Raw genomic sequence first — 12,952 nt, forward strand, 5'->3', positions numbered from 1 at the left:
GTAAAAAAAACAAACAAACAAAAGTTGATCATTGACGGTGAGCCTGAGTGGAAAAGTGCGTGACTATCGCACAAGCATTTCCTACTACCATAATGGAATGTTTTTTCTCTCTTTCCAGCGCGACGTCACTGGAACGTGAGGTTCTGATTGGCTCTTCGGGCTGTCCATCACCCAGTGGGCGGGACTAACGCTGGTGCGGGTGACGCTGTGGAGGAGAGGTAAAACGAAAAGTTGTACAAGATGGCGTCGGAGCAGAACTGCTGCTGCTGCGCTGCAAAACAATAGAGACGCACCGAGACTTCAGCCCAGCGCCGCGGCCGCCTGTTCACACGGTGTTCACCAGGCCGGAGCTGGGAGTCCGCGCTCGGGACCGTGAGTAACTTTTCGGGCGGGTTGCGGCTGGAGGTCGGGTAATAAATCGGGCTTTGTTTTGAGAGGAGTTAGCACTTGTGCTAACTACAGTTACACCGATCAGCTGTTAGCATTTAGACCCATTGTTACAATCGCACCAGCCGCCGGGATTCGACCTAACCACCCAGGACCGCTCGGAGAAGCCCTTAGCTCTTCGGAATCACCTGATTTGTCCTGTTTTGTGTGTTTAAAGACAGGAAAAGTCTTCGTTTGAAAGTTTGGGAGCCACAGTGAGTGAGTGGCTTCTCACCAGGAGCAGCAGCGACATCAAGAACTTGTTGCTGAGGGAGAAACTTCAGTCTGCTCGGTTTGCACCTCTTGTACTGTTAAAATTTAAAAAAATCAGTTGTTTTTTGGTTAAATATTGGCACATTCTGTTTGCCTCCAGGGTCACTTTTGTGTTTGTGAACGAGACGAGACCAAGTGGCTCCTCATTAGGAATCTGCATCGATATCTGGTGTGTTTGCATCCACGTTTATTATTTAGATTCCATCCTATCCTTGTTATTTTGCATCCCATACTGTATGTAGTTTGCTTCCCAAGCCTTAAATTGATCTGTTTTTTGTGTGTGTGTACATCCTGGAGATCCTCTTTAGATCCTAACTGGGATTGCTGTTCTTGATTGGAGGTGCCTTGTTTTCTGGTCTCAAAAACCAACACTTGAGACCTTTTAGGTGCTTGTTTTATGGTTTCGCAGTGGTTGGATGGTGAATACTTCCAAGGCACAAACTCATCAGTGTCTAACCAAGATTGTTCGGCTTTTCTAGTCTAAACACCAGCGGCTGCTCTGGACCGGTTGTAGTTTTTATGTAATTTTATGTGCTCGTCGTTGGTTTCCCCTCCTCAAACCTTTGACTGATAGTTGGTGAATCTCTTCTGCCATCAAAAACGATCATTTGAGACTTTCAGTGACCGAGTGATTCAGTTCTGTTTCTGGTTGGTGTACAGGCTTGTTTTATGCTTTCGTACTGGTTGGATGGTGGATTTGGTTGAATGCACAGAATCGCACGTTTACAAATCAAGACAGAGTCTAAGAGTCTAAACACCGATTCATTTTGTATTTTATGTGCCTGTAGTTGCTTTTCCCTCCTCAAACCCTTGACTGATGAAGGGTGAATTCCTTGCTGTTTCTAAACCCATAGTAAATTCTCACTGGTGGATTCTTATAGATAGAAGATAAATGTTTACGGATAGTTTTTCATACCCAGGAATAAAATAGTGCATCACAACACTTGTTTTAAATTGCTTTTTGTATTAAAAGTGTCAAATTGTGGGTGAGATTCACACCTTCGCAGTGCTCATTTGTGCCTGAACTGTGACCTAAGGTTCATTTTGATGCGCCATAGTTCTTTTTTGGGTTGGTTTAGAGAGTCAGTGGGTGTATTTTCCTGTATCCACAAGCCTGTAGCTTTTACATGGACAGTTTTCTTTGACCTGGATGTGAAGTTGCACCTACGGTGAATCAAAATGCAATCGGGTTGAAGTTGTTTGTTGTTCTTGTACACCATAGTTGTGCATATGGTGGATTTAACCATTTAAATAGGCCGAAAATCCAGCCGTCACCTAGATCGCTCTTTTTTTTTTTTAGACACGTTTTTATTTACGTTTCTCGTGGATGCTTTGTTTGTGTTTTTTTTATGACGATGCCCTGGATGCAACACCTCTGGCCTTGAGCAATTTTATTGCTCTTGTTCCAAGTTGTGTCGGATCTTCGTGACTCATTCTGACTTTCGACGTTCGCCTAGACTATGTTGGATTCTTTAATTTCTATCGCGCAGACCTTAACGGAAATGGAAGTGGCCGTGTTCGCTTTGTGAAAGGGGTGTCCGTGTTACTCGCGCGCTGAAATCAGACCGACCGGATCGGCGTTAACTCGCGCACGCTCGGAGAGAACCCCTTTCCCTCGGCGGCGCGGGTACCGATGGCGGACTTCGTGGTGCCGCGGCACAGCGCGGTGATGGAGCGGCTCCGGAGGCGCATCGAGCTCTTCCGGCGGCATCACAACAGCTGCGAGAACCGCTACGAAGGCACGGCCATGGACCGTCTGGAACAGGACCGCCAGCAGACCATCGCCCTGCACCAGCGCTGCCTGCAGAACAAAGCCAAGCGCTCCAACAAGCACCGGCAGCCGACGGCGGTCAGCGACCAGGCGGCGCAGAGGGGCGCAGGAACCGGGGGTGCCGAGTCCGCGGAGGGTGCTGGAGGAGGAGGAGGAGGAGGAGGAGGAGGAGGAGGAGGAGGCAGCGCACCGGGCGAGCAGAGCCGGAACAGCACTCTGATTGCGGTAAGTGACTGATACTAAAATAGTTAAACATAAATGATCCATTTAGCATCGCTGCTCCTGGAGGGGCTGGCATGTGGCTTCTTTAAAATATTGTGAATTCTTGTGTTATGACTTTTATGCAGTTTGTGTTGTGGATTTAATTTCGAATGGATGCAATTTAGTGGTCCCCAACCATGTACGTTTACATTTTCGGCATTTAGCAGACGCTTCTAATACAGTACACAGTCTAAGCAAACTGCCAGTACTGTGGATCACAATTGTCAATAAAACATATCCTGACAGAACGCCAAGCCATCGAAGATACCGGAAAAATATTATACAGAGACACAAATATAAAAGACCTCTTTGTACGCAAAAAATCCTAAATTTTTTTAATTACCTAAAGATTAAAAGCCAAATATAGTACATTAACTTTCACTTAGCTTAAACTTGGTTTCGAACCCACCTCCAATGCCATGTACAGAGCCTAACTGAGCTAGAATGGCAGTAAACCCAAACAAACAAACAAACAAAACACAGTCTAAGCAATCGAGGGTCAGGGGCCCCGCTCAAGTGGCAACCCGACAGTGTTGGGGTCTGAACCAGCGTCCTTCTGCTCACCAGTCCAGCACCCCAATCACTAGGCTACAACTGCCCACACTAAAGAGGCATTTTTACACAAGCACACAGTGAAACAACAAAAACAGTGTTTTTATTACACACACACACACACACACACACACACACACACACACACACACACACACTATCCCAAACCTTTGCTTTAGTATCTCAGTATCTCAGTAAAACCACCAGGCAGATTCTCTTCTAATAACATCCGTCCGCTCCTCTTGACACGTATGACACGTCCGTGAAATGATATTTAATATGAAACCGGTCCGTGGGGGCACCGACCTGCACTCAGAATGAGGAGTATTTCTTTAAAAATGACTTGAAAATCAAACGTTTTCGGACCTTCGCTGCGACTGTCAACTTGTTTTCTGTTCGCTTTGATTGTCCCCGAGATGTGACTAGTTGCAATCTGAAATGATTGGACATCATTTGGAAAAGGGGCGCTCGTGTGGCACACAGGTAAATAACACTAGCCCACTCGCGCTGGGGTCTGAAGTTTGAATCCCAAGCAGTCCTATCGGTCAGACGTCTCCAATGTGGATCGCCTTTCTGTCTGGGGTGTGTTAATAATAATAATAGTAATACGTTAAAATTGTTTGCCCCCCCCTTCACAAACCCAACGACTCTTTTCAAAACAAAAGCCACTAGAGAGAGTGAAAGTATTCACAGAAGAGGTATAGCACTGTCACCTCACAGCAAGAAGGTCCTGGGTTCGATCCCCGGGTGGGGCGGTCCGGGTCCTTCCTGTGTGGGGTTTGCACGTTCGTTTTTTGTCTGTGTGGGTTTCCTCCGGGTGCTCCGGTTTCCTCCCACGGTCCAAAGACGTGCAAGTGAGGTGAATTGGAGATACAAAATTGTCCATGACTGTGTTCGATATAACCTCGTGTAATGAGTAACGACCGTCCCTGTCATGGATGTAACCAAAGTGTAAAACATGACGTTAAAATCCTAATAAACGAACAAACGACGAACAAAAGCCGTTAGTGAGTAGAGTAGATTACGTTTTTAGCTGAGCTTTGAAAGTGCAAAGAGACGTAGAGGAGCGAATAGATGAGAGGAGCGAATTCCAGTGAGTGGGTGCAACAACACCCATAGTTAAGGCCCTACATAATTTACAACCGTGTAAATCGCGTCATGGACCGTTTCCTGTTAAATATGTTCTCCGTGTCCGCGTGGGTTTCCTCCGGGAGCTCCGGTTTCCTCCCACAGTCCCAAAACATGCAGTCGGGTTCATTGGAGACACTGAATTGCCCTATAGGTGAATGGAGGGTGTTACTGTGTGCCTTGCGCCCATTAAAAAGCTGGGATAGGCTCCAGCACCCCCCCATGACCCTGATTGGATAAGCGGTTAAGAAAGTGAGTGAGTGAGCGATTTTTTTTATTTGCGTGTCGTATGAAATCTGAGCAGTTAAACGGCAGTGAAGTTAGTGTAACAGAGTGAAAGTGTTTAGAATAGAGGTTTTAGCTGAGCTCTGAGAGTGCAGAGAGATGTAGAGGTTCGAATTTCAGAAAGTGAGGGTGAAACCTGGTACTGTGTTTAGGAATAATGAACAGGCCGGAATCAGAGGACCTGCGTTGCCTTCGTGATTCTAGGGAAATCCAGATTTAAAGGATATAAAATAGAGATGCACGAGTACCGATACCGCGCTCATTAACTCGTACTCGTACTCGCAAACGAGGCTCCGATACTGAACATCCGATACCGTGAGCCTAGTGCACGTCGCTGCGTTATGCCCGGTCCACACTACACGATTCTTGCCCTGATTTCCGCTCGGCGACCGGTCGGCGCTAGATCTGCCGGCTCGGGAGCGACTCGGCGTTCGCTGCGGAGCGCTCGAGTTTTCTAGCACGTCAGATATCTGATCTCAGATGTGCGACTGGGAATGAGTGACATGTCGAACAGCCAATGAGAACGCAGGAGAGGAGTGTAAACAGGTGGGACAGGGGGATAATATAGTTTATATCAGAATACATCAGCACACACACACACGTTTTACAGTATTTCTGACCTGATCGTTCTCTACAAAACATAACAACAAAACACCAACATTGCAAAAATATTTATTAACCTCCAACTCATTACAGAACGATCCGTGCTGCTCGTGTTGCCAGATCCACTCAGATTCATTTATTTTTCCTCCTTGATTTCATCACGTCAGCGCACAAACGCTTCGATCTCTCGCTACTTGTTGACGTGCATTTTTGGACGTGGTCTCATTAAACTTCTCGTCACTTCTCACGTGTGTTTTTGTTTAAAAAAAAAAAACGGTATTCTAAATAGGTATCGTTATCGGCAAGTACAAAAATGCATGTACTTGTACTCGGTTGGGAAAAAATGGTATCGATGCATCCCTAATATAAAACAATATCTGAGTCCTCAGTAGGGCTGGGCGATTTTCACGATTAATTCGCATGAACGGTTTCACCCGATGTTAGAAATGTGACAATCGCGATTGTTTGTATACTTTATATTTTAATTAAAATACCAGCATGTCACGAAGCAGAAACTGACCAGACGCCAGCGGAATATAAATCGGGGAAAGTTTAATATTAAAAGGGCAAAAGCAGAGGATAAACTAAAACAGTGAACGGAAGACAACAAGGATTATACACGCTAACGGTTAGATTCAGAACTGAGGAGCGCAAACACGATCGGCAAAACGAGACACAAACAGAGTTCGAATAAGATTCACTGAATCAAACACCGCCGAACTGAATCACAACTCCGATCAGGATTGGCTGACCGGGGGCATGTGATAGTCACGTGAGAGTCCGTGGGAGCATGGGAATTGTAGTCTATATTGTTAGAAGCAGAACTTGCCCCCCCAGTGTATTATTTTCCTAATGTGAGGAGGTTCTGCTGCACATTATTTAAAGTGAGTTGTTTGTGAGCTATTCTTATAAAGGATATAGATAATTCAGATTTCTATTTTGTTTTAATTATTGTTAATTATTGTGATATTGTTACTGTTATAAAGTTTGAGTCCCTTAAAAGGATAATTATCGGTGGTGCTGTTACTATTTTTGCACTTCTGCGGTCTTTTAAATTACAATGCAAAAAAAAAAGAAATCGTAATCGAGAATCGGTTATAATTTTAAAATAATCGAGATTTTTTTTTTTTTGCAAAATCGCCCAGCCCTAGTCCTCAGTCATTTTGAAACGGAAGCAGCTTGGCACAACCCCGAGGCTTTCTGGAGTCGTCCGTCCGTCCTGCCCAGGCAATTAAAAATCAGACGTAAATAAATGTACATCACACACGTGATACAACAGGATTGTGTCTATTTTGTCAGGACCGCTATTTCTTTAAATGGATTTACGCGTGTGTTTGTATCCGGCTTCATCGTTGTGTGTCGGCGAACAGAACCGAGTGCGATTGATGGAGATGGTCGGGTTTTAACAAGACACGAACTTCTGAGTATTTATTTACTGAAGTCAGATCTAAAGCTGTTTAAGGATCACAATTTAAATCGCTGTTACGGTACTGAACACAGAAATACGAGACCGGTGCGGAGCGTCACACCTGAAGCTTCACTAGCTAAACTGCAAAAGCAGCAAAGAATTTTTATGAAGTTGTGCACGTTCAGGACTGGAGCAGTTAAGACCAGCTTTGTGATTTCCAAAACGAAACAATCCAACGAGAACAAAAGAAAACAAACAAAATATCAGTAGCACTTTTGTTCACATTTGTTCTCAAGAAAATGAAATAAATAGTGGAATAATGTTGATGTTTTCGCTCTGCCTGCTTCTCATTTTCTGATTGTAACGTCGACTCATAGCAGTAACAGCTCATCAGAACCGTACAATTCAGGCAATATCACGAGATCTAATTAATATGAAGCAGAATTGAGTTCGCCCTATTGGTCCGGCCCTCCACAACAGTCCCGGTTGCCTATGTGGCCCCTTGGAAAATTTGATTGCCCACTTCTGGTCTTGCCGAATGGGGCACCCGGGTCTTGATCAGGGAAGCGAGAGAGAATTATTTGGAAGTTTCTGAATGTCCGTCCTTCATTGGCTCATGAAGGTAAAACGGGCGGAGTATAAGGAGAGTGATGAGCGCTCCTAAGTTCAGTGTCTCCAGTCGGATTCCCCTCGTGCAGTCGAGTCGTGTAGGCGGCTGAAAACGTGAAGTGCAGCTTCCTTCCCCTAAAGTGCACCGGTGTCGCAACAGGACGAGCGCAACCCGCACTGAATGACTGGACACACCATGTGTTACTAACCAGGCCGTAATGTTTCCTACTGGGGTTTGCTTTGCACAACAGGTTTCTCAATGTATTTCGTGATATCGTTATGTACTCGGCTATTCATATGCCTTTACTTTTTGAGCAGATGTTTACGATTCGTCTACTTTCCTGTCTTGATTAAGTGGGATCGATAGACAGACTGACCATGTGAGACTTTGGTAAAAACGAAGAAGTCCAGCTTTGTTCAGTTGGTACGTCTCTGTTCAGCATGACGTTTGAAGTATAACGATGCTGTTAGACTAGTAGGACGCTTCGGTGGCGCGGCGGTACGAATACGCCGGCCAGCTAACGTTGAGATTCAGGGTTGGAATCTCGGCGGGGCCGTCGGCCGGTCGGGCGTCTGCACGCTCTACATGACTGGATCGTTTGGGTGGTTGGCTGACCGGCATAGCCACTGGGAGTTGCAGTTTTCAGTGTGTTTCATGTGCTGGTCCCAAACCCAGATAAAACGAAGAGGCTTGCGTCAGGAAGGGCAGCCAGTGTGTTTCGTTTTTCTCTAACCACATGCACCGGTGGTGAAAGTCTCGGCGTGTTGAATACGAAGTCTCTCCAGAAGGCTTTTAGGACGACCCGAGCCAAACGCCTCCCCTCCCCCTGGTCGCCCACACAGTTGACTCACCATTGTTCCCTTTGCCCCCAGGATAGCTGTGTGTGTGTGTGTGTGTGTGTGTGTGTGTGTGTGTTAATGCGAGTGACCGTACTGGAACAGGAAATATTTGTACTGGGTTAGAGATAACGGCGCGTCGTTTACCGTCTCAGCAGCTTTTATTCGCCCAAGCTTGTCGTGTTTACCAACTTTTAGCTGAAATTGATAATAATTCTGCACAATAAACAACAACCTCTACTGGTATGGCTCAGCAGTATGTCAAGTTAGTGCGCTTTCTAACAGGCTGCTTAGTCAACCTGGGCATAAACTACTTCAGTATGTCCTGTAAGAGGCATCGTGATAATCAAAATATTCAGCTCGTGTATAATTACATGAACCTGCGTTAATGAAAATATAAAATGGCACCAAAATATAAAGACCAGATAAAAATGGATTACCTGTCCTGCCCTTAAATGACACTGTGTTAAGCATGGCATTAAATCCCAAATAAATACATAAATAACCTGCATCGCAAGGTGGGGCGCATGTTCGCTGACTAAGTGGGTAGCACTGTCACCTCACAGCAAGAAGGTCCTGGGTTCGATCCCCAGGTGTGGCGGTCCGGGTTCTTTCTGTGGAGTTTGCATGTTCTCACCAGGTATGTGTGGGTTTCCTCCGGGAGCTCCGGTTTCCTCCCACAGTCCAAAGACGTGCAAGTGAGGTGAATTGGAGATACAAAATAGTCCATGACTGTGTTTGACATTGAACTTGTGAACTGATGAATCTTGTGTAATGAGTAACTACCGTTCCTGTCATGAATATAACCAAAGTGTAAAACATGACGTTAAAATCCTAATTAGGGCTGCAACTAACGATTATTTTAGTAGTCGACTAATCTGACGATTATTTTTTCGATTAGTCGACTAGTCAACGATTATTTATGTCATACCCTCCATCTCTGCCTTAACAAAACAAAACTCTGTTATGTTATTTAAGTTCCAATATCAAATTAAAATAATGACCCATGAAACATGAATATGAAACTTAAGCTTGATAGTTTAATTAAATATATTTGAAACATTAATACACAATTCAATTTAATAAGAAAGCTTTGGACAGAATTAGAAGCTGTTATGTTTCAGAAGTTATCACTCTGGAAGTCAAAAACATTTATAACATGTGGTTGAGAAACATGTGAATGCTCTCTGTGAAGATCTCAGCCATCTGAGGGGAGCATGACCCTCTTCTCTTCTCATCCACACTCCACTGCTTAGTGCTATTAATAGAAAGAGCAAAAGAGAAAGCTGTATTAATGATCACAAACTGAAGACTATGTATCATAGTTTATTACAAATAGTGTACCGGCTATGCCAACTAAACCATAACAGGTTAAATATCTTAACTGAATTATCTGCTGAGCTAACTAGCGATCATTAAGTGGAGGAGGCTTAAAAAATATGGAAGACGAGACAGGGTAACGTTAGGCTATAATGTTAAGTTATATAACGTTACTCGTATAAATGACTGATTAACTATTGCACTTAATGCGTTAGCTAGCTAACAAACCTGAAAAACAGCGAACTCTTAGATGGTTTTCCGACAAGTACTGAGGGTGCTGGCGTTTCACCGTAGTGCTGGTGTGAAACCATAACTCTGCTCTGTAGCGTCTGCGTCCAGCTCGTTTCTTTGGGTTATTTTGGCTGAAATACTTTAGAAAGTTTCGGTCTCTCTATCTTTGCCTCTCTGTCTTCATAAACTCCCCGCTGCGCCATGGAAGCGATGCTGCGCCCCCTGCAGTCCCTTTAGTGCGTTGCAATAATAACGACGCGCCGACAATGAAATTCCACGTCGACGAATTTTTATAGTCGACGTTATCGATAATCGTTGCAGCCCTGATCCTATTAAACAAATAAATAAAAATTGCATCTCACTGCATTGATGTGTAGCAATAAAAATGCTTCCTGAAACGTATTTAAAAAAAAATTTCTATTTACTGATGCATTTCCCCCTTGCTTTTCTCTCGATTTCCCTGCTGTGGATCCCTGATGGGGTATGAGGAGGGTATATTTCCTGCTCAGTGTCGGCAAGTGCAGTTCCATCAGGAAACATTGCACGCAGAGCAGGAATATCTTGAACAGAGAGTCAATTCATGCCAATCATGTCTGTCTAGACCCCCGGCCGGCTGATATCATGATAGATGTGCTAGCGTAATAGACTGCTGCGCCACCCGAGCGCCCCTGCTGTATACAGTGGCTGAGTGAGAGCTGACGGAGGCCGAGTACTTAGCAGAGCAGATCGTTTTCACCGAGTCATCAAGTGTCGGACGCTCCCTCGTTATTTAGTTAGAATTAAGGCGCCTCAGTAGGAGCATTATAAGGAATCCAAGAATTTAGACACGCCCTCTTCTCAAGAGTGTAGGATGATGGAAAATGCATCTATGTAGAGAGATCATGAGGTTTACGGACGGACCCAGACCCGGTGTTTTGCCAGTCTAGACTAAACCGGTGTCGAAGAATCCAATCCAAGCATGCCAATCACGTCTGTCTAGACGCCCGGTCGGCTGATATCATGATAGCTGTGCCACCCGAGCGCCCCACTTTACATTCCAACTGTAAAACCAGTACAGCAGATCTCCTAGACGCGAGTAAATCCAGGCCAGTACAGCAGCAGCACCGCTGACACCCTCCTCTACACCATGACTCAGTAAAAATCGTCTGCTCGGCTGAGGACTCGGCCTCCGTTCGCTCTTACTCGGCCGCTCTTGTGCTGAATCAGGATGGGAATTATAGAATAAACATGATAACCCTCATCATGTATTATAAGTCTCCTTTATTCAGTCCAGTCCAGCGCAGAGAATCGAGTTTCCACCACGTGGAGCCGCTTTCCCTCCTAATAACAGAACCTCGGAGTTATTTCCAGACGTCCGAGCGCTCGCTGCGAGCGTTTCTCATTTTCTAATTACACGTTAGCCGTTTACAGTCCCGTCACCGGTGCGCCGCCGTTAGCTGCGATGGCGAAGGTCGTCCCTGCGGTCAGCGCGCCCGGTCCGGCGGCCGCTCTCGCTCTCGCTCGGGCCCCGTCGCGCCCACAGGGGCTTCAGAAGCGAGCAGCGCCTGGCCCGGAATTCGGCACGCTCCCTTAAAGCCTCGCCGGCCACGGCGCCGCCTTTATTGTGGTCCGTGCGTCCATACACATGGTAATTAGCATCATGTGGCTCGGCCCTGCGGTGGAGATGCTCGTGAAGAGGGGGAGTCGCGCAGGCAGCCGGAGGGAAAGCCGGGAGATTAAGAGAACTGCTCTGTGAAAAGTCTGAGCAGATCTTTAGAACGATGAGCAGAAAGGAGTCGCCGGTGAGCGTGGGTACGTCTGAGCAGAGCGAGTGTAAAGAAACCTGTTTTTCTAGTCCGGGACGCCCTGCGGTGACTCTCCGTCTCGATGGTGGTGCGTGTTTGCTGAGTATCAGGGAGGGTGTTCGGTAAACTTCTAGCTCAGCTCGCTCCACCGTGAAACTACCGACTCGGCTAACAGATGCAGCCGAGTCAGAAATCCTAGTGAGCTGCCTCGCTGCCTGCCGCCTGCCGCCTACCTGGTCAGCTGCCTCAGTAGAGAGGATTCTAAGACGAATACGTCTCCACAGTTTAGCTTACTAAGCTAACACAGTTAGCATCAGGTCATTCAAACCGACTGCCGAGGCGGCACGACCCGCTAGCGCGCCGGCGAACGTCTCCCTTCGTGACGAGCCTGAGTTTACAAATAAACGTCACGTGTATAATCGCACCTTCATTCAAATTAAACATCAATGAGAGTTTATTTACATTTAAAAAGAACTCCGTTGGTTGCTCCGCATCATATTCGTCTCCCTTTTGCAAAGAAGTCGTGCCGCACTGAATGCTGGGATCGCCCTCGGCGCTCAGGAATCGTCGGACGCTCCCTGGTCATTCAGTCAGATCATCACTCGGAGTTAAGGCGCCTCAGTAGGAGCATTTTAAGGGATCCAAATGCGGTGTTTTGCCGGTTTAGACTGGATCAGTGTCGAAGCAAATGTGGTAGCTCAGCGGTTAAGGTACAGGACTAGTAATCAGAAGGTTCCCGATTCCCACTGGTGCCAAGTTGCCTTTGTTGGGCCCCTAAACAAGGCCCTTGACCCTCAATTGCTCAAGGATCGTGTTCAGTCATAATTGTAAGTCGCTTTGGATAAAAGCGTCTGCAAAATGCCGATAATGTAAATGTAGTAATCAAGTTGATTCGGGCCCGACTGCTGCCAAGTTGCCACTGTTGGGCGGGCACCTGAGCAAGGCCCTTAACCCTCAATTGCTCAAACGGGTGGGTGGGTCGCACCGTCGCCTCACAGCAAGAAGGTCCTGGGTTCGATCCCCAGGTGGGACGGTCCGGGTCCTTTCTGTGTGGAGCTTGCATGTTCCTTCCGTGTCTGTGTGGGTTTCCTCCGGGGGCTCCGGTTTCCTCCCACAGTCCAAAGACGTGCAAGTGAGGTGAATTAGAGATACTAAATCGTCCATGACCGTGTTTGACATTAAACTAGAACTGATGGACTCATTTCTTTCTCTCCTCCAGCTGCAGGAGACGGTGAAGAGGAAGCTAGAGAGCGCCGGCTCTCCTCTCGGGCGCGACCAGGTCAACGGTTTCAGCGATGGATATCCCCCATCCAAAAAGTCATGTCTGGAGGACGCTTTGGGTCTCAACGGGGCATCGAACGGCGCCAAGCCTCCGCCGTCACCACTGGACACCAAGCACCCGGTCAACGCCGACCTGCTGGCGCTGAACGGCGCGGCGCCGGGCGGCATGGAGCAGAACGGAAT

General features: G+C 46.6%; 1 protein-coding gene across 1 annotated transcript in view; it reads left to right on the top strand.

The window, feature by feature from the left end:
- Positions 1-2,139: 2,139 nt before the first annotated feature.
- Positions 2,140-12,952, top strand: part of maml1 (mastermind-like transcriptional coactivator 1) — a 33,886-nt gene continuing 23,073 nt past the window's right edge. The window contains exons 1-2 of the mRNA XM_063000868.1: positions 2,140-2,695; positions 12,708-12,952. The exon at positions 12,708-12,952 is cut by the window's right edge and continues 1,129 nt beyond it. Of these exons, the coding sequence (XP_062856938.1) occupies positions 2,333-2,695; positions 12,708-12,952 (608 nt within the window). The 5' untranslated portion in view covers positions 2,140-2,332. The remainder of the gene's footprint in view (positions 2,696-12,707) is intronic.

The sequence above is a fragment of the Trichomycterus rosablanca genome, chromosome 8 (assembly GCF_030014385.1).
Source record: "Trichomycterus rosablanca isolate fTriRos1 chromosome 8, fTriRos1.hap1, whole genome shotgun sequence".
NCBI classification, from domain to species: domain Eukaryota; kingdom Metazoa; phylum Chordata; class Actinopteri; order Siluriformes; family Trichomycteridae; genus Trichomycterus; species Trichomycterus rosablanca.